This window comes from Salarias fasciatus, chromosome 4 (genome assembly GCF_902148845.1).
Source record: "Salarias fasciatus chromosome 4, fSalaFa1.1, whole genome shotgun sequence".
NCBI classification, from domain to species: domain Eukaryota; kingdom Metazoa; phylum Chordata; class Actinopteri; order Blenniiformes; family Blenniidae; genus Salarias; species Salarias fasciatus.
This window is the reverse complement of record NC_043748.1, coordinates 22189144-22209855: the sequence shown is the minus strand read 5'-3', so window position 1 is coordinate 22209855 and position 20712 is coordinate 22189144. Positions and strand designations below refer to the sequence as shown.

Sequence of the window (20712 nt, the reverse complement as noted above, 5' to 3'; positions counted from 1 at the left end):
TGTAAACAGACTTCCTGTTATGAAGACAAGTCGGCGTCAGACACATCGAGCTGGGTCCACCCCTCTTTAGAAATGTGTCAGTTTTCTTTTACATTTGTATCTCTTGCTTCATGGTCTGTCAGGGTGGATTGGAGCCGTTTTGCGAGCTGGCTTTGGCCCACGGGCCTTATGTTTGACACCCCGACACTCTGGTTTCAAACAATAATTTCCTCATTTATATAAATGGGTTTAAAGTGTAAAACGATGCATCCGTGTGCCTCGTATTCCGACAGGTGTTAAGATTTCGGATCCCTGGATGGCATCATGTTTAAATTATGACTCTGACATGTACACCGCTCCTTCAGACCGACACGTCGTTCATTGATGAGGCCGATTCGTCTGAACAGACTCGTCACCATCTGGGCCTGAAGAGCAGCCTCAGCTCACCGATTCCTCTTGTCGAGTTTCTGAGCCCGAACTGTAGACGTGAACTCTGTCGATCATGTCGAGTCTCGATGAAACATTTTAACATGCTCCAGAAACACTGGACTGGTTGAATTGGATTAGTAGACGATACTCACCCGGCTACCAGACCCCTCCGCTCAGAGTCACTTCACTGCCAGAAAACTAAACAGTCGGCGCTTTATCATCTCCCTCATGGCTCGTGGTTTATTTCCATTGATTCAAAACACACACACGGGCGAGCGGATCAGGTCATCGTCACACAGTGAAATACTCCTCAATTCAACCACTGGGACTCCACTTGGTGACTTCGTTTATTGGAGGCATTCAGTTAGAAATTCATAGAAAGAGCTGCCGTTGAGAGCCAGATTCGTCTCTTCACTCAAACGTCACTACATTGGGTTCTACCTACAGGAAAACTGTTTTTGCATTGAAGGGAGGAAAAAAAAAAAAAGTAAAAAGAAAGTTACTATACATCTCTAGCATGGACATGCTCAACCAAAGATAAAAGCCTGCTCGCTCCTCTGAATGTTTCCCTGAAGCTCTGCTCGACGCTCGGAGACGGGAGAGACGAAGCAGCCTGGTCAGAGACCACAACAGTAAAATGACATTTTATGAAAAGTTTTAATTCAATTAAGCAGAAACAAAACAAAAATAAAACCTGGTAAAACCACAACCCTCCCGTTTACCCCCCCCCCCCCCCCCCTCCCCCTCCCATGCCTGACAATAAAAATAACATGCTTGGTGAACGTAGGAAACACGCAGAGCTTTAAAATCAACAGTGAGGTACGTCTACTTCCAAACACGAGACGAGATCGGTGGAGAGGAGACTTCTGCTCGGCCGGAGGAACTCATCTGGACTGCTCGACTGCAGGGAGGGAGGGAGGGGGGGGGGCAGAGCACAGCAGACAGGAGAAGATCAGCAGCTGAGCATTCCCACGTTTCAGCAGCAGGTTAGACACGTCAGAGGACGGAGGAGCTACGCCGCCGCAGGCAGCACCACCTGTCTGGAGGGCTGTGAGACGACGGGGGAGGGGGGGCGGCTTCCTCGGCAGATCTCTGCATTAGCGGCGTGTTGTTTGGACAAGAGGAGCGCGTCAATCCATAAATTACAATCGTCCCGCTGCGGCGGATCAACCCCGCTGAAGAACCCGGGCTCGAGCCCGGCGGCGGCGGCGGCGAGGCGGAGACTTACTGTAGGAGGAGATGTCGATCTCGTCCGGCAGCTCGGCCACGTTCACCTCGAAGCGGTCCTGCACGTCGTTCAGGGTCTTGGCGTCGGTCTCGTCCGACACGAAGGTGATGGCCAGACCTTTGGTCCCAAACCTGCCGGCACGGGCGACCTGCGGCGACACGGGAGGCGGCGATGAGCCGATCACCAGGTCAACGGGTAAACATGGCTCAGAGGAAGACCACCTCACTGCTGCTGTTCTGCACTCCAAGTGGTCACCTTGTCTGAAAGAATTCGGCCTGTAAATCCAATACACTGTTTTTTAAATTGCACTTTTAAATAAACCGATATTAACTCAAGAAAGGCTCCGACCTGGAGTTTCAGCATCAGAACCAAATAAACTAAAACATTTCCAAATATGGCTTCACAGGAAGTGAGAACAGTAAAATCTGTGTAAAACCTCCTTTAATTTTGTCGCCTGCACCTTGAAATTGTCTGAAACCTGCTTGAAATAAAAGCATCCTTTATTCTTGTCCAGGCTGCAGAAGCTCACTTTGATTTTTTTTTTTGCCCGCAGGATTCTTAAAACATGCAAACTGTTCTGAGTTTGCATGTTCTGCCTCCCTTTTATTTCCTTCCCCAGCTTGACTTGAACCTTCAGAGTCTGGCGGTTGCTGGTTTTTATTTTAAAGACATGCGTCTGGACACATGGTGGGCCACCTAATAACTACTGCATGAGGAAAACGTCCTCTGCAGTCTGGAAGCGTCTGAACTTTCAGCGCCTTGATTTCTGCTCAGGAGAAACCCGAACGCCACATCCAGGACAGAAATATAAACGTTACCGGACAGATTGTGAACGCAGCACAAACAAACACGCTGGAGGCGTCAGCCACGACTCACCCTGTGCAAATAGGTGTCAGAGTCCTCTGGCATGTCGTAATTGAAGACGATGTTGACCCGCTCGATGTCCATCCCTCGGCCAAACAGGTTGGTGGCCACCAGGATCCGCTTCTCGAAGTCCTTGAATTGCTGATAGCGAGACAGTCTGGTGGGGAGAGAGAGGTCAGAGCCAGGCGGTGGATTATCAACACAGCTGCCGGAGACGTCAGCCGGCGCCCCCGCTTCTCCCGGGCGCCACAGACACACGGGGGACGGCGGTCTCACCTTTCCTCCTGAGCCATGCCTCGGTGGATGGCGATGGCGGGGAAGTTCTGCTCCACCAGGAGGTGGGACAGGGCGATGCAGCGCTGCACCGACTTGACGAAGATCACCACCTAGAGGCCGAGCACAGGAAGTGAAATTCACATCAAAGAGGTCCAAGCCGGCGCCTTCACAGCTTCGAGAGATTATTTACATTAAAAACTCAGTCATTGTTCAGGAAGTGAGTAAAGCCATGAGAACTCAGGAACAAAACCACTGAAGCCAAATAAGACCCTATAATCCAAGCTTCTCTGAAACAGGGGCCAGACTTTATCACATCGAAGCAAAACTTCAATTCAAACTGGCAAATGAGAGAATATCATCTGTTTTCAAACAGTCGTGTTACACAGCTGTGTTCTTTACTTGAGTGAAGGAAACGTCGGTTTTTCTTCCTGCTTGTGTCTGAACCAGGTTAATCATCAATATATAACTTCAGTCACTACCCTGGTAAGAAAGAAGAGTCAAACGCCTCCATTTGGACAAAAACTTGTTACCAACTGTTCAGCTTTTTTGAATTAAAATAAAACAAAGGTCCAGAAGTAGCAGGATGCTGACACAGCACAAACTTAATCCAACCTTTTCAGAGGATATAATGTGAAACTTTCTCATTAAGGTTCAGTTCTAGAACATAATTCATCCCTGAAAGTTGTTTTGATGACAGGCTCAGTTTGTATTGATTTTAAATCTTAGTTGCGCCAGTATCATCTTTCCTCAGAAATGATCCTGGAGATCTTTTTGCGGTGTGGATTCACCCAGCGCTGCACCACCATGAGGAGCAGTCGGCTGTTGCCAGGCAACCAATTCACCACACCGACGGAGCTCTGAAAAGTTTAAGTCTAGAAACATCCACAGAGACCAGGGCTCTGCGGAAACCCCCCCGCCTCATGTAGCATCAGAGCGGCGCCGCTCCGCTCACCTGGTTGAACTCCAGCACGTCCAGCAGGTCGAACAGCTTGCGGTTCTTCTCGGAGTCCTTCAGCTTGCAGTAGTACTGTTGCAGGCCGTGGAGCGTCAGCTTGGTCTCGTCGTCCACGAACACCTCCATGGGCTGAGAGGACGAGAACCAGCCGGGTGAGCTTTCAGGGCGACGCGTCTCAGGGGTTAGTGTGAACAGCGCGGGGGGGTCAGAGGTCACTTACGTCCTGCATGAACTTGCGGCACACCGGTCGGACCTCCTTACTCAGCGTGGCGCTGAACATCATGACCTGCTTCTCGTGAGGCGTGATCCTGAAGATGTCCTGAACGTCACACCTCATGTCTGAAACACAAAAACACTCCAGAGTCAGAGAGACGCCGCGTCCATAACCTTACCTCACTGAACAAGGAAAGTCTGGAGCGCTGCTCATGTGCTACACAATCAGAATCAACTCTTCCGCTGCAAAAATAAAGAAAATTAACCATTTGCCGGTCACGGGGGACACGGTGGTACAACTCCCTCAATACACAAGACTCAGCTCAACTCAAAAGAAAGTTACTTGATAAATAGACTAGCACACAAAAATAAACGACAACCCTCCATTAGTACACAAGCTTCTCAACCGGTGCAAATAGAATCCGACATGAATCAGAAAACATGGGCTGAAAGGATCGATGACAGAACTTGAGACCAAAGTTTGCAGGTTTGGATTCAATGTAGTAGTAATTTCACCAAAACCAATCAATAAAGGAAGCTTTCTCCTTCTTTTCCAAGGTATGTTCTTCAAAGAAAGGTTCGTATTGCAGAAACCAGCACCAACTACTGTCCTGCTGTGTGTATTGAAGTGTTTTCAGAGCTTTGGGTATTTGTGTACGATGATTCTAATCAAACACAATCTGACTGTCATCATGTTTCCCCCTGAACCATCTGGGAAACTCCATAAATGCAGGTTTTAACATCGAGGACGTTCGATTAACAATCAAAAAGTCATCGCCTGCTTTGCTCATCTTTTGTCTGAAATGCTCAAAATCGCATCTCCAGTTGATCCTCTGTTCTAACACCTGTATCTAATGAAAGCGAGTCCATCAGGCCCTGCAGGAGAGGCGCATTACACACTGGAGTACACACTGGAGCTGGAAGTCCTTCATTAGACACAGAGACACTGGACCTTCAGGACAAAGGCTGGAATACGACGATAATCCAGTCTGTGAGCGACTTTATGTCATCAAGCAGCGTAAAGAGCCTTCAGGTTCGTTAAAGTACAATGTGCAGCCAGTCTGTTCCTCTACATCTACTGCTGGAGGTTCCCATGAAGAGCAAAGCAAATCAAGAACAACAATCCCCATGAGTAAAGTCAGTGAACGCATCTCGGATCGGTGAGTGAGAATGATTCCTTCGAGCCGGTGAATCGAGAGAGGACACCCACCCAGCTGCTCCAGCATCTTGTCGCACTCGTCCAGGACAAAATGCTTGACGTTCTTCAGGAGGAGCGACTTGTTCCGGATCAGAGCGAGGATCCGCCCGGGCGTTCCCACCACGATGTGCGGGCAGTTCTTCTTCAGGATGTCCTCGTCCTTCTTGATGGCCATGCCGCCAAAGAACACGGACGCCTTCACGGTGGGCATGTACTTGGAGAAACGCTCGTACTCTTTGCTGATCTGGAAGGCCAGCTCTCGCGTGTGGCACATGACTAATACAGACACCTGAGGAGGAGACACACATTGTGAATGAGGACAGTTTATAGAAATTTTACACTCATTCTAAATCGGTGCTGGTCTAAACTTCATCTCTTTAACAGGATCGACAACTCTGATTGTATTAATGACTCATGCAGTTGTACTGAGAGCAGAAAGAAGCTGAAGCACAAACCAACAAAGGCTTGTTTGAAGAGTTTATCCAGCTTTGAGAAAAGAAACCGCCTGATTTGAAATCAAAAGAATTCAATACTCTGACTCTCAGTGTCACCTCATCTGTCTGAACTGGTTCTGTATTTGTGACAGCAGTCAGGTTTCTATTCAGCTGAGAAGAAAATCAGGAATCCGATCTTGATGGGGTCTGAACGAGCACTTAAAATGCTAAAAGCACACTCGCCATTTGCACCAGAAACCAAACAGAGCATTCGTTTGCACTTAAACAGAGACGGAGTCTGAATACGAACACTAACCTGCCCATCGACGGGTTCGATCTGTTGCAGCGTGGCCAGCACGAACACAGCCGTTTTGCCCATACCAGATTTGGCTTGGCACAGGATGTCCATTCCCAGGATAGCTTGTGGGATGCATTCATGCTGGACTGAGAGTAAAACACACACAAAGAAAGACACATTAGAGAAGCACAGCTTTCAAGGTGCAAGGAGTTTTTTTTTTCTTTTTTTGGCAAAGACTGCATTTCAATAGTACACATGAAGCACAACAGCTCCATTAAAACAGCCTAAATGACCTGATTGAACAGAGTTTCTACCTATATCCACATTGCATGTGACATGGGTGTGTTCACACCTGTAAAGAAATAAAATGACTGTAGTGTACATTGCTCATCCAGATTTAGCACAGCAAGTTGAGGGAAGTCCTGTTACTGTTTGACATTGAATAAGGTCATGGCGAGTTCTTCTCAATGTGTGAAAATCCCAACACAACTGCCAATACTCCACATTTATGAAACCTGTCCCTGAACGCAGCACTGAAGCACAGGCTGCAGGCTATGTACACAACAACAGCCACCCAGCAGTTTTGTTTAAATTTTTTGATCTAGTGCTTATACTGCTAATGTGCGCACAAACTGAATCTACAGTAAAAAATACAAAGGTTTTCTGCCCCATGTGGAGTTCCAAAGACTCAAAGATCATTTCACACCATTCGGAATATTTCATAATTTATAATGGTTGACACTGCTCCAAAATTAATCTACACAGTTCTTAGCAACAGCAGAAATCACAAATTAGACAAGTACCCAAAACAGGGCTATCGAACACACAAGCCTGGGGCTTTACACAGCTTGGTAGATGGTCCATTTCAGACAATGGCATGACTTTATAGAGTGTGAAAAATCCAAACAGTAAACTAAAATTGGAGAATTTAACCATTATTTATTCAGGGAAAAAATATGAGGCTGAATCATTTTTTAAAGGCAACAACAAACAGTCTGCTAAAGGTTGGCATGGTTCTTTTTACCACAAAATGGCACAGGTAAGCGAGACACTCCCTCACCTTCAGATGGATGCTCGAAGCCACAGTCGATGATGGCACGGAGCAGCTCGGGCTTGAGGAGGAAATCCCTGAATCCGGAGCTGTGGATGGAGACGTAGGAACCCTTCACCTCCTTCTTGCCCGCCGGAGCTGCGCTCTCAGGGGCTCCCTGGGGCTCCTCGTCCTCCTCATAGTCGAGCAGCTCGTTGTCAACGTCGTTCTCAGCCATTGTGTATGTGTGTGGGTCTGGATCATCAAACACACAACCGAGCATTAATATCATGAACGCGTTCGCCTGTTTTACTGTTATTACTTGGGTATAAATATGCGGTAACGGGCACGGTACAGAATAAACGCGAGTTTGTATGAGTCGTGATTGAAGCGGCGAAACAGTCTGAGCTAATGCTACAGAAACTGCGAAGTCGGTGCATCATATATACTAGCTAGCTGACTAACCGAGAGTGTAACTATGCCTTTACAAAGCCTCGTTACAAAAAACTACAGCTTTACAAACACAGACGAACCGGTTTCTTCTCCCTGCAGATTCGCCGACACAGTGGAAACAGACCAACCGGTTAGCTTCATTTCAATGCGAAGCCATTGTGTTGCATAACGGTTGCTAACGTGGCAAGCTAACTACCGAAGCGCCCACTCCACTATTAAATGAACTACTTTATTTAAATTGTTGATCCAGTTGTTAGTTTTGAGAGACCTGAATATACGAGTTACACAAGTATTACCACATAAATACCGCCCATTTAACTTTAGGTAATAACAACGATAGTACCAGCCGGGTCGGCTAAGCTAGCATTGCTAAGCTACAAAACGCAAGCTAACATGCTCCCGGGAAGCAAACAATAAGCGAGGTAGTTTCCTCGTTTCTTTTTCACGAAGATCGAACAAATATAACAAGCGCGTTTTAAGACATCAATAAAAGCTCCGGGAATCCTTCCAAAGCGGAAAAGGTACGTATTTAGAATCCTCTTACCGCTTCACGTTAGCTCCAAATGCACCGACAGCTCAGAACCGCATGGGGAGGCCTCGGATAGCTTTTACAAGAAACCGGAAATCCCGCCTACGTGACAGATCTCCTTTGTGATTGGTTGAGCTGTCCGACTTTTATAAGACCACGGCGCCGATTGGTTGAAATGGATACCGCAGTGTAGCGCACTTCGAAAAAGCGGGACGGAGCCGTGCTGCGCTGCGAGTAGGGCAGCTCGCGAGGGACACGTCATTTAAACAAATAAAGAAAGAAATCGAATGGGAAAATGCAGTGTAACTGAAACTTTATATCAGCACTTAAATTAAAGGTTTATTAATGTTAATCTGGAATTAAAGCAACATTTTAGGTTGCATGAATTACTTAATTCATTCATTCCATGCCATCTATTGAATGAAATGAAATCTCCCCCCTGACCTGCCACCTTAAAGTGGTGGGGGAGTTTGAGTGCCCACGTGATCCCAGGAGCTATGTTGTCCGGGGCTTTATGCCCCTGGCAGGGTCTCCCATGACAAACAGGTCCTGGGTGATGGGCCAGACCAAGGGCAGGTCAATAGCCCTTATGAATATATTACAATCGAGGCCCGTGACGTCGCCCGGTATGGCGCAGCCGGGGCCCCACCCTGGAGCCAGGCCTGGGGTTGGGGCTCGCAAGCGAGCGCCTGGTGGCCGGGCCTTTGCCCACGGGGCCCGGCCGGGCTCAGCCCGAAGGGGCGACGTGGGCCGACCCTCCGGTGGACCCACCACCCGCCGAGGGAATCGTAGGGGCTGGGTGCAATGTGGATTGGGTGGCAGCCGATGGCAGGGTGCCCGGCGACCTGATCCTCAGACACAGAGACTAGCTCTAGGGACATGGAATGTCACCTCGTTGGGGGGGAAGGAGCCCGAGCTTGTAAGGGAGGTTGAGAGATACCGGCTAGATATAGTCGGGCTCACCTCCACACATAGCCTGGGCTCTGGAACCCAACCTCTCGAGAAGGGCTGGACTCTCCACTTCTCTGGCGTTGCCCGCGGTGAGAGGCGGCGGGCTGGTGTGGGTTTGCTTATAGCCCCGCAGCTCAGCCGCCATGTGTTGGAGTTCACCCCAGTGAACGAGAGGGTCGCATCCCTGCGCCTTCGGGTCGGGGATAGGTGCCTCACTGTTGTTTCAGCTTATGGGCCGAACAGCAGTGCAGAGTACCCGGCCTTCTTGGAGTCCCTGGGAGGGGTGCTGGACAGTGCTCCGACTGGAGACTCCATTGTTCTACTGGGGGACTTCAATGCCCACGTGGGCAGCGACAGTGAGACCTGGAAGGGGGTGATTGGATCGCATGGCCTCTCTGATCTGAACCCGAGTGGTGTTCTGTTATTGGACTTCTGTGCTAGTCACAGTTTGTCCATAACGAACACCATGTTCGAGCACAGGGGTGTCCATAAGTGCACTTGGCACCAGGACACCCTCGGGCGGAGGTCGATGATCGACTTTGTTGTCGTGTCATCTGACCTTCGGCCGCGTGTTTTGGACACTCGGGCGAAGAGAGGAGCAGAGCTGTCGACCGATCACCACCTGGTGGTGAGTTGGATTCGCTGGCGGAGGAGAAAACCGGACAGACTTGGCAGACCCAAACGTATTGTGAGGGTCTGTTGGGAACGTCTGGTGGAACCCTCTGTCAGCAGGGTTTTCAACTCCCACCTCCGGGAGAGCTTCTCTCATGTCCCGAGGGAGGTTGGAGACATTGAGTCCGAGTGGACCATGTTCTCCACCTCCATTGTCGAAGCAGCTGCTCGGAGCTGTGGTCGTAAGGTCTCCGGTGCCTGTCGTGGCGGCAACCCCCGAACCCGGTGGTGGACACCGGAAGTAAGGGCTGCCGTCAAGCTGAAGAAGGAGTCCTATCGAGCCTTGCTGGCTCATGGGACTCCCGAAGCAGCTGACGGGTACCGGCAGGCCAAGCGAACTGCAGCCCGAGCAGTTGTGGAGGCAAAAACTCGGGTCTGGGAGGAGTTCGGGGAGGCCATGGAGGAGGACTATCGGTCAGCCTCGAAGAAATTCTGGCAAACCGTCCGGCGCCTCAGGAGGGGAAAGCAGGTCTCCACCAACACTGTTTACAGTGAAGGTGGGGAGTTGCTGACCTCAACTGGGGATATCACAGGACGGTGGAAGGAATACTTCGAGGACCTCCTCAATCCCGTCGCCACGTCTTCCGTGGAGGAAGCAGAGGCTGAGGTCTCAGAGGTGGACTCGTCCATCACCCAAGCTGAAGTCACCGAGGTGGTTGGTAAGCTCCTCGGTGGCAAGGCACCGGGGGTGGATGAGATTCGCCCTGAGTACCTCAAGTCTCTGGATGTGCAGGGACTGTCTTGGTTGACACGTCTCTGCAACATCGCGTGGCGGTCGGGGACGGTGCCTCTGGATTGGCAGACCGGGGTGGTGGTCCCCCTGTTTAAAAAGGGGGACCGGAGGGTGTGCTCCAACTATAGGGGGATCACACTCCTCAGCCTCCCCGGGAAAGTCTATTCCATGGTACTGGAGAGGAGGATCCGACCGATAGTCGAACCTCGGATTCAGGAGGAACAATGCGGTTTTCGTCCTGGTCGTGGAACAGTGGACCAGCTCTATACCCTCCATAGGGTGCTCGAGGGTTCGTGGGAGTTTGCCCAACCAGTCCACATGTGTTTTGTGGATTTGGAGAAGGCATTCGACCGCGTCCCTCGTGGTGTCTTGTGGGGGGTGCTCCGGGAATACGGAGTCCGGGGCCCCTTGTTAAGGGCCGTCCGGTCTTTGTATGACCGGAGTAGGAGTCTGGTCCGCATTGCCGGCAGTAAGTCGGACCTGTTCCCGGTGCATGTTGGACTCCGGCAGGGCTGCCCTTTGTCACCGGTTTTGTTCATCATTTTTATGGACAGAATTTCTAGGTGCAGCCAGGGGCCGGAGGGGGTCCGGTTCGGGGACCACAGGATTTCATCTCTGCTTTTTGCAGATGATGTTGTCCTGTTGGCTTCATCGAACCAGGACCTACAGCATGCACTGGGGCGGTTCGCAGCCGAGTGTGAAGCGACAGGAATGAGGATCAGCACCTCCAAATCCGAGGCCATGGTCCTCGACCGGAACAAGGTGGCTTGCCCTCTCCAGGTAGGTGGAGAGACCCTAGCCCAGGTGGAGGAGTTTAAGTATCTTGGGGTCTTGTTCACGAGTGGGGGACGGATGGAGCGTGAGATTGACAGGCGGATCGGTGCAGCGTCTGCAGTGATGCAGTCGTTGTATCGGTCCGTTGTGGTGAAGAGGGAGCTGAGCCGAAAGGCGAAGCTCTCGATTTACCGGTCAATCTACGTTCCCACCCTCACCTATGGTCATGAACTTTGGGTCATGACCGAAAGGACAAGATCCCGGATACAAGCGGCCGAAATGAGCTTCCTCCGTAGGGTGGCTGGGCGCTCCCTTAGAGATAGGGTGAGGAGCTCAGTCACCAGGGAGGAGCTCAGAGTAGAGCCGCTTCTCCTCCACATCGAGAGGGGCCAGCTGAGGTGGCTCGGGCATCTGTTCAGGATGCCTCCTGGACGCCTCCCTGGGGAGGTTTTCCGGGCATGTCCCACCGGGAGGAGACCCCGGGGAAGACCCAGGACACGCTGGAGAGACTATGTCTCTCGGCTGGCCTGGGAACGCCTTGGGATCCTCCCGGAAGAGCTGGAGGAAGTGTCTGGGGACAGGGAAGTCTGGGCATCCCTGCTGAGACTGCTGCCCCCGCGACCCGGCCCCGGATAAGCGGCTGAAGATGGATGGATGGATGGATGGACCATAAAAAATTGTCAACATAATCTTTGATTAAAAAAACAAACAAAAAAACAACGCACTTTGGTAAAGATTCAAAGGCAAATTAAAATCGTATCGTTATCACATTTTAATTGTAATAATTATTTGGTGGATGGATATCATCCTATGTAGTCATAAGAACAGTCATGTGTTTTTACCTGCAGTCATGAATGTATTATCACATGTCCACAGTGTACTCAGATTACCACTGCCTCTCTGTTCCAGTCGTGCTTGAGCACACTGTCTCCAGCACCTTTTACAGTCTATGATCACCTCTTCACATTTGAGGAAAAAAAAAGATATTGTGATCATCTGCGAGAAAAACACATTTAAAGGAATCTGATACATTGCACAGATCGACAGATTGATCGGCAATATAAATATTTTAGGCCCTAATACTGATAAGTCATAACCAATTTATCAATTTGTCCAAATTACTAAGTTTTGCCAACTTGTGCATCCACTGTATTAGAAAGTAACTGAGATACACACTGTCACTGTTTCATGCTTTTAAAATTACATAGTGAACGACAAATCAAAATATTGCTGTACATTATTTTTAAAAGAATTGCAATTGGAGATGAAAGCTTAAGAGTGTCTCACCAGGGGAAAGTAAAGGACAAATTGAATGGTTTTGCATTGCAGTTGTGTGCAACACTACAAGTTGTGTATGAAAATGTAATTTAAAAAGATAAAAAAATGTTTCTTTTGAGGTGGTTAAAAGACTAAAGTAAATATGGTTTACGGCATGTGGCCAACATCTTATCTTCTTATGAATGAGTACAATGATTTCAAACTGATGTCATATGAAATCTGTTTTGAAATCAAACTTTCTTTCAGGTATCTAATCAAAAAATACAGTGCCTTGCGAAAGTATTCGGCCCCCTCGAAATTTTCAAAATTTTGCCACATTTCAGACTTCAAACATAAAGATATAAAATTTTATTTTTTTGTCAAGAATAAACAAGTGGGACGCAATCGTGAAGTGGAACAAAATTTATTTGATGTTTTAAACTTTTTAAACAAATAAAAAACTGAAAAGTAGGGCGTGCAATATTACTCGGCCCCCTTGCGCTAATGTTTTGTAGCGCCAGCTTTTGCTGAAATTACAGCTGCAAGTCGCTTGGGGTACGTCTATCAGTTTTGCACATCGAGAGACTGAAATTCTTCCCATTCTTCCTTGAAAACAGCTGGAGCTCAGTGAGGTTGGATGGAGAGCGTTTGTGAACAGCAGTCTTCAGCTCTTTCCACAGATTCTGGACTGGGTTCAGGTCTGGACTTTCACTTGGCCATTCTAACACCTGAATACGTTTTTTGTGAATTGTAGATTTGACTTTATGTTTTGGATCATTGTCCTGTTGGAAGATAAATCTCCGTTTCATTCTCAGGTCTGTTGCAGACTCCAACAAGTTTTCTTCCAGAATGCTCCTGTATTTGGCTCTGTATTTGCAGAGTACGACTGATTGTTGTCCTCTGGACAGACTCTCCTCCCTCAGCTGTAGATCTCTGCAGTTCATCCAGAGTGATCATGGTTCCTCTTGGCTGATCTCTGATCAGTCTCCTTGTTCGAGATGAAAGTTTAGAGGGACGGCTGGGGGTTGGTAGATTTGCAGTGGTCTGATACTTCTTCCATTTCAACATGATTGCTTGCACAGAGCTCCTTGAGATGTTTAAAGCTTGGGAAATCTTTTTGTATCTACATCCGGCTTTAAACTTCTCCACAACAGTATCTCGGACCTGCCTGGAGTGTTCCTTGATCTTCACGATCCTCTCTGTGCTTTAAACAGAGCCCTGAGACTGTCACAGAGCAGGTGCATTTATACGAAGGCTTGATTCCACACAGGTGGATTCTATTTATCATCATCAGTCATTTAGGATGACATTGGTTCATTCAGAGATCCTCACTGAACGTCTGGAGTGAGTTTGCGGCACTGAAAGTAAAGGGGCCGAGTAATATTACACGCCCCACTTTTCAGTTTTTTATTTGTTTAAAAAGTTTAAAACATCCAATAAATTTCGTTCCACTTCACGTTTGTGTCCCACTTGTTGTTGAATCTTGACAAAAAATTGAAATTTTATATCTTTATGTTTGAAGCCTGAAATGTGGCAAAATTTTGAAAAGTTCAAGGGGGCTGCATACTTTCGCAAGGCACTGTACATTGAAATAAACTAAATCTGACCTTGACATGAAAGAACTTCTGAACCTATTTTTGTTAGTTTTACAACAGAATTTCCAGCACCCTACAGTTTCCTTTAAACACATCAATACTTTGCACAATATAAATCTGCATAATAAGTAAACACAACTTCTTATCTTTTTAATCTATTCAGATTGAGACTTGAATGAAAAAGTTATTTTCAAAGTGTTTGCTGAGTGAGTTCCAGATTCCAATCAAAGACCTTCTTATGAAGGTACGTGCGAAACCACTACAGGATCATGTGGGTTTTATTATAGTGCAAACGAGCATTAGTAGGAGCAGATTACTGGCATCAGCGGCTGTTTGTCTTTAGATGCGTGACTCCAGAGCGGAGGAGAAGCTCCACTGTGTCGGGTAGAAGTATGGGAAGCTGTCGGACTCCGGCCTGGACTGAGGCTCAGAGGAAGCAGCAGGCGGGGCGGCAGACTGGCTCAGGAGGTCCCTGACGTGTGAGGGCAGAGAGCGCAGGAGCCAGTTCTCCACCAGGAGGCCTCCGCCCTGCAGCCCGGAGCAGCAGCCCAGCTCGGCCGGCAGTCCCTGCAGACAGTTCCCTCGCAGGTCCAACCTGCTCAGCCGAGCCAGAGCCGCCACTCCTCCGGGGATCGAACTCAAAGCGTTGTGAGCCACATTGAGAACTCGCAGCTCAGTGCAGCCGCTGCAGAGGTCAGAGGGCAGGCTCTCCAGCCGGTTCCCACTCAGGTCCAGCTCCGTGAGCAGCTGCAGCGCCCTCACCTCGCCGGGGAGCTCCTCCAGCAGGTTCCCGGCCAGCAGGAGCCTGCGGAGGCGGCGCAGGGCGAAGAGAGCCGGGGGGAGGCTCTGCAGCTGGTTGTTGGACAGGTCCAGGAGCTCCAGGCCCCGGAGGACCCCCACGCTGGGCGGCAGGGCCACCACCCGGTTGTAGCCCAGCCTCAGGCAGGAGAGACGACGCAGGTGAGCCAAACCGAGCAGCTCCTCCAGGGTGCGGAGGTTATTGTGCTGGAGGTCGAGCGTGTGCAGGCGGGTCAGCGCCAGCAGGGCGGTGGGCAGGCGCTCCAGCTGACAGTCCTGCAGCCGCAGCTCCGTCAGGTCGGCCACCCGCTTCAGGCCCGTCAGCACCAGCAGCCTGGTGCCCTCATTCAGGATCTCCAGCCGGGTCAGGCTGCCCGCCACCTCGCACAGCTCCCCGGGGATCCTCTGCAGCGCGCCACTGATCACCAGCACGCGCAGGTGACGCAGCTGGCGGAGGCTCCCCAGCGCCCAGCCGCGGCCCACCCCGCCTTCGGCGCTCAGACGGCCCGACAGGTGGAGCTCGTGGAGGCTGCGGAGGGACAGGACCCAGCCGGGGATCTGTGAAGGCTGAGTGAAGGTGAGCTGGAGGACTTCCAGACGCTCCTGCAGAACAGCCAGTGCGGTGGGATCCACCGCCGGGGAGCAGTGGTGAAGGTGGAGCTCCCTGAAACAGCCAGGGAAGAGGTCCTCATCAATGACTGTGGTTACATCATGTTTTAATTCGGAATTGGTTTATTCTGAATCAAGTAATTCAGAATTATATTCATGAGTGTCGTGTTTACAAGGGGAAAAGGAAGAACTAAATCCTCTCATGCTGGGCTCTGATTGGACAGGGGGCGGCCGTGACGTACTTACGTCTCACCGAAATAAACAGCATTTTTCTTGTCTTTTGTTCTTGATTAACTTTGACTCTACAGCTTTGAAAATGTCCCAGTTGTTAATTGTCCGTCGATACGCTCGTTTCATTAATCCAACTCTTCTAAAACTGCCGTTAAAGTGATACTTCAACATTTTGGCAACATTGGCCCATTTAGCACAATTCCTTAGTCATTTCAAACAGCATAGTTACTCTTTATGTGAGGGCGAGCTGTTGTTTATTCAGAGGTGAGTCGGGGAAGGTTTTCGGGACGGACACAATGGAAGTGGATGGTATTTTTGGTTCCCCTTGTCAAACTCATCAAATCCAACAACCCCAAAACACTTTGGTGGACACGTTATAATCCGCACATTCACTACGCTGTGAAATATTAATGCAAAATTACCAGATTGAGTTGTTTTTGCGAAGATTGCTAAGACGGAACTACTTACTAAACATGGTGTCTGGGCGTAGTGATTTCAAAAGAAAAAGTAGTTCCCAGTATTTGCTTCAGTGTCGTAACGCTACAATATTATTTGTTGGTGTTCCACAGCGTAGTGAATGTGCGGATTATAACGTGTCCACCAAAGTGTTTTGGGGTTGTTGGATTGTGTATTTAATGAGTTTGACGAGGGGAAGCAAAAATACCATCCACTTCCATTGTGTCCGTCCCGAAAACCTTCCCCGACTCGCCTCTGAATAAACAACAGCTCGCCCTCACAAAGAAAGTAAGTATGCTGTTCGAAATGACTAAGGAATTGCACTAAATGGGCCAATTTGCAAAAATGTTGAAGTATCCCTTTAAATAAACCATCTGAGTCAAAACACAGACCGCGGGCTGCCATCTTGGAATATTGCGTCATCACGACCGCGCATGCGCAGAACGACCAGAATGAAGTCGCGCCTATTAGCATCTTCCAACAAAGAATAAACCCGCCGGTCCATTCGGATTCAAACTTCATTCTGAATAAAGTTTTCAGGTGTTTACATGGTCATTTTAGAACGCAGCTTCATTGGGATTTATAGAGGAATAAAAAGTCCCTTTTAAACGCACAAATTATGGCTTCAGGGCTCCCTAATCCATATTAAAAGGTTAAAGGTCAGAGAGTGAGCCCTACCTGAGAGCCGCCATGTTGGCCACCTGCGCAGTGAACCGGGCGTCTGCGATGAGCTCCAGCTTGAGCACGTGAAGCTGCCCGAGGCTGAAGAGCGCCGGCGGGAGACGGGGCAGCGCCACCAGCTGCAGGGCGGAGCGGCCGTCGGCGTCCAGCGAGGTCAGGCCTCGCAGCTCCTCCTCCCCCCAGCGCCTCTCCAGGCTCTCCTCCAGCAGCCGGCTCTCGCTGCCCGGCGACAGGAAGACGGAGAGCCGCTGCACCAGCAGCGGGTCGTACTGGTCCAGCATGTGGATGAGGAAGGCGAGGTCGTTTCCAAGGTCGGGAACGTCCCTCATGAAGCGCAGGTCCTTTGGAGAGTGGAAGCAGTACTGCCGCAAGGAGCTGCCAGAGCAGAGCACAGGAAATACACAACACACACTGGATTGGTAGAGTGGTCGTTGGTTCAATTCCACATGTTAAAGAATCCTTGAGCAAGACATTGCCTGCATGTGGCAGTGACATCCATCAATTTAAATAAGGATTTCTATTCTAATACTGTTTTCCTTATTCTATTTCACATTAATTCTGTTGTGTCTTACACTCTTTGGCTCCACTCTGAACATCCCATCCGGGCCTTTCTGTGCAGTTTGCAATGTTCTCCACGTATGTGTGGAAGATTTTCCCCTCCACCTTCTCCTCTGCTTGCTCAAGTTGAGTTTTTTTTTTTTTTTGTCAGTTTCCCCTGAATTCACTGTGTTGTATTTGGCACTATTTAAATAAAATTAAATTTTAATTAATCAATTAAGTTTAATGTTTATTGCAATAGTTAATGATCCTGAGGAAAAAGTCCCTGACTTCCCTGAACGCCGCCCTGACCTGTGTAAGCTCCAGCTGAGCGTGTACAGGTTCAGCAGGCCGTAGAGGCCCAGCAGGCTCAGGTAGGCCAGCAGCAGTTTGCGCAGCAGCGAGGACAGGACGTGGATACACTGGAAGGTGGCGTAGCCCACCAGGGGGCGCTCCTCGGGCTGACAGGTGTGGTTGAACGTGAAGGAGCTGAGGAGGGGGAGGGTGTAGCTCATGATCAGCAGCACCATCAGCACTTTGAACACCGTCTGAGCCAAGTAAACCTGAAGGAGAGACGGGAAGAAGAAGAAACAGACGAGAAAAAAACTGAAATTCTCTCTTCACTATGAGGAAAGCGGGCGGTTTGTGGTCTGACCCCTGACCCCTGACCCTCTGATCACCTCTCACCTTGAAAATGACGGCTGAGCTCTCGCAGTGAGAGCGGAACTTCCTGACCCTCTCGAACAGCGCCCGGGCCTGCTCCTCGTCACTCCTGTCCAAACTGACGTCCTGCCGGGGGCCGTCCACCAGGACCGGGGGCCCGGAGGGAGGGACGGTCCCCCGGGAGCCCAGGGACGAGGAGGAGACGGAGGAGCGACAGGACGGGCAGGGGGACGGGGAGGGGGACGCCCCGTCCCACCTCTTCAGGAGCGGACTGTCCAGGCTGGAGCGTCTGGTCCGGGAGGCCGCGGGTTTCTCCCCCTCCTCCCGCTCCCCCCGGAGGCCCTCCTGCCGGGCGGCTCGCGACAGGGCCTGGGACGTCCAGGGAGACTCGCAGCACTTGGCCAGGACGGCCAGGAACTGCTCGACCCGCGACGAGGTGAGCGGGAAGTGGAGCCAGAAGGAGCCGGCGGCGACCAGCAGCAGGGACTGCAGCAGCGCCATGTAGGGGAAGAACCGGGAGCACAGCGGCAGGGCCTCGTGGTAGCACACCTGAGGACCACACACACACACACACACACACACACACACACACACACTCACACTGACCGTTCACACGACGACGGTGCTCTCAGCTGCTGAAAACGCAGCTTTCTGAAAACGCTTCGACTGTCTCCATGGAAACGGATCATACACAACCTTTCTGAAAGGCTGCCGCCGGTTCTGTGCACCATGACGGTTTTGCCTTTTCACTTGAATTCACTGTCGTGACTTCAAGTGAAAAGGCAAAACCGTCATGGTGCACAGAACCAGTTGCATGTGACAATAAGGAAGGCGGCGTCTCCGTCCTACCTGGCTGATGTAGATGTACTGCTGGTAAACCAGATGTGTGCGTCGACCCTGCAGCTCCGGACCGACGCCGCGGGGCCCGGGGGACGAGGCGTCTGCAGGACCGCGGGAGCTCCCGTTGGCAGCGGGCGGCGGCGGATCCAGGGGGATGCACACCACCCGGTCCCGGGACAGCTGCTCGGTGCAGGCCAGGACCGAGGTCAGCAGCATGAGGACCACCAGGTGGTCCATGAAGACCTCCCACCACGGCTTGAGCAGCTTGCAGCTGCTCTGGTGCTGGTTCAGGGGAGCCAGCTCCGACAGGGAGAACATCTCGTCCTCTGGATCCTGGAACCTTGTGTTTTAAACCTGCTTCAGTTTAAAGTTTCCACATTTCGTATGTGGTGCTCATATAAAAACTTCTGGGGTACTTTAAAGGTGAGTTGACCTCAGAATGAAACAGATGAAGACGGACGGACTCTTCCTACCCGACGAGGAACCTGGTTTCCCTCCGGTCTCCTCTCCCTCCCAGACTGGTCCCGTCTGGTTTTTCGGCTGAAAACACCACAAAACTCCTCCTGGGCAGGAGGCCTCGCAGCTTTTCAGCCGTCGCCAAGGCAACCGAGGACACAAGTCCAAGACCCTGGCGAGGGTCTGTGAGCCCACTTTAACTCCTTCAAGGCCGAAACACCGAGGGAAACAACAACAAACTGCTCAATAATATGGGGTTCCATTTGTGTCAAAAACAGCACATGTGATACGTGTCGATGTTGTTGGTCTTTGCTGTTGCTATGTGTATTTGGCTGATGGGATTAATGTTTTTGCCAAGTGTTGTTGCTTCATGTATATGTATATGTTTATGGTGCATGTGTGTTTGCTGCATATGTGGACGTTGCACATGTATTTGCTGCATATGTGAATATTGTAAATGTGTTTGTTGCATATGTTGCGCTCATATGTGTTGTGGTCTTTACTCACTGATTTTGCCCTCTGCTGGTGGCTTATGAAGTTGTCTGCACATGTGTTTGTCTTCTGTGATTGGTTCATATCGTTGCTCTCTGCTGTTGGTCCTTGTCGTTGGTCTATGTCGTTGGTCTATGCATAGACATAATAAAGAGTAGACCGCTCGGGGCGCTGCGCAACGAGGAATACGGCCGCCATCTTGGTCCGGTCAAGAGGCGCAGACGCTCCAGTCAGTCATATGGGGATTCAGCCGGAGCTCTGTGTGTGACTCCTGTGTGGGACGGCAGCGAGCAGGGCTCAAGGAATAACTTTTCACAGAGAGGATTAAACGTTTTTTCAACATCACACCTGAATGTAGAGTCATTTGTAAACAGCTCGCTCATTCACAATTATAGAAACTTTTAGGAACAGATTTGCATTAACTTGAAAAATGAGAATGAGAGGTTCTAAGAAACTTTAAGGAATAAAATAGAACGAAAAAGAAAGAAAGTGAACTCTTTTTTAAGATTATTTTGTGGTGATCTCCTTGTTCATTTTGCATATTTCCTAAAGACAGAAATGTGAGGAAGAAGTGGGAGATCGCTCTAAGGAGGGAGAAATTCATGGCAGGTGATTCGTCTGTGCTGTATGGTGAGACTTCAGAGAGCAGGGTTTCCACAGGACAGGACAGGTTTTCCGCCTTAGAGATGGCATTATTCCATCCATCTTTTTTTTTTTTGCACATATAGTCCAAAAAATATGACTCTGTGCATGGGAACGAAAAAAAGCCACAAGGCTTGTACAAATGCTGCTCCTGCACAAACTCAAAGTGGAAAAAAAAAAGAAATGACCATGTAAAAGTTGTACAAAAGAAGATGACATAAAATCCAGCACAAAAATAGAAAAAGAAAAATAAAGAGAAAAGAAAAGAAAAAAACAGAAATCTTACAAAAATATAAACAAAGAATAAAAAAGCAGACAATCTAAAGCAATTCCCATGTATCTCATGTGTCTGTCATTGTGTTTGGATTAGGTCAGATATTGCAATATTAAATTGTTCTTCAAGTTGCTTTTTTAGTTGAACATAGACGAAGTAGGGACA

The 20712-nt window shown here is 49.6% G+C and overlaps 2 protein-coding genes across 2 annotated transcripts; both read right to left on the bottom strand.

Annotated features, from left to right (window-relative positions):
* Window positions 1–720: 720 nt before the first annotated feature.
* ddx39ab (DEAD (Asp-Glu-Ala-Asp) box polypeptide 39Ab) lies at window positions 721–7964 on the bottom strand. The gene is made up of 10 exons (XM_030090195.1): window positions 7902–7964; window positions 6935–7159; window positions 5893–6020; window positions 5155–5431; window positions 3952–4070; window positions 3729–3860; window positions 2777–2886; window positions 2513–2657; window positions 1637–1784; window positions 721–1309 (listed from the first exon to the last, which is right to left on the bottom strand). The coding sequence occupies exons 2-10, from the start codon at window positions 7140–7142 to the stop codon at window positions 1293–1295; spliced, it is 1284 nt and encodes a 427-aa protein (XP_029946055.1). The 5' UTR covers window positions 7143–7159; window positions 7902–7964; the 3' UTR covers window positions 721–1292.
* A 6180-nt stretch (window positions 7965–14144) lies between these two features.
* Window positions 14145–19007, bottom strand: LOC115387317 (volume-regulated anion channel subunit LRRC8D). Its single transcript, XM_030089987.1, has 5 exons — window positions 18693–19007; window positions 17868–18392; window positions 17493–17743; window positions 16641–17018; window positions 14145–15330 (listed from the first exon to the last, which is right to left on the bottom strand). The coding sequence occupies exons 1-5, from the start codon at window positions 18999–19001 to the stop codon at window positions 14208–14210; spliced, it is 2586 nt and encodes an 861-aa protein (XP_029945847.1). The 5' UTR covers window positions 19002–19007; the 3' UTR covers window positions 14145–14207.
* Between the last annotated feature and the right edge of the window lie 1705 nt (window positions 19008–20712).

Bases quoted from the DNA above. Each gene is read 5' to 3' on its own strand.
- LOC115387317 (XM_030089987.1), bottom strand. From the start codon at position 19,001: ATGTTCTCCCTGTCGGAGCTGGCTCCCCTGAACCAGCACCAGAGCAGC. The intron at 18,393-18,692 runs GTAGGACGGAGA...TGTGGTCCTCAG, and splicing joins AGTACATCTACATCAGCCAG to GTGTGCTACCACGAGGCCCT. The intron at 17,019-17,492 runs GTCAGGGCGGCG...CTGCTCTGGCAG, and splicing joins CTCAGCTGGAGCTTACACAG to CTCCTTGCGGCAGTACTGCT.
- ddx39ab (XM_030090195.1), bottom strand. From the start codon at position 7,142: ATGGCTGAGAACGACGTTGACAACGAGCTGCTCGACTATGAGGAGGAC. The intron at 6,021-6,934 runs GTGAGGGAGTGT...TTTTACTCTCAG, and splicing joins CTTCGAGCATCCATCTGAAG to TCCAGCATGAATGCATCCCA. The intron at 1,785-2,512 runs GTGAGTCGTGGC...GTGTCGCCGCAG, and splicing joins CTGACACCTATTTGCACAGG to GTCGCCCGTGCCGGCAGGTT.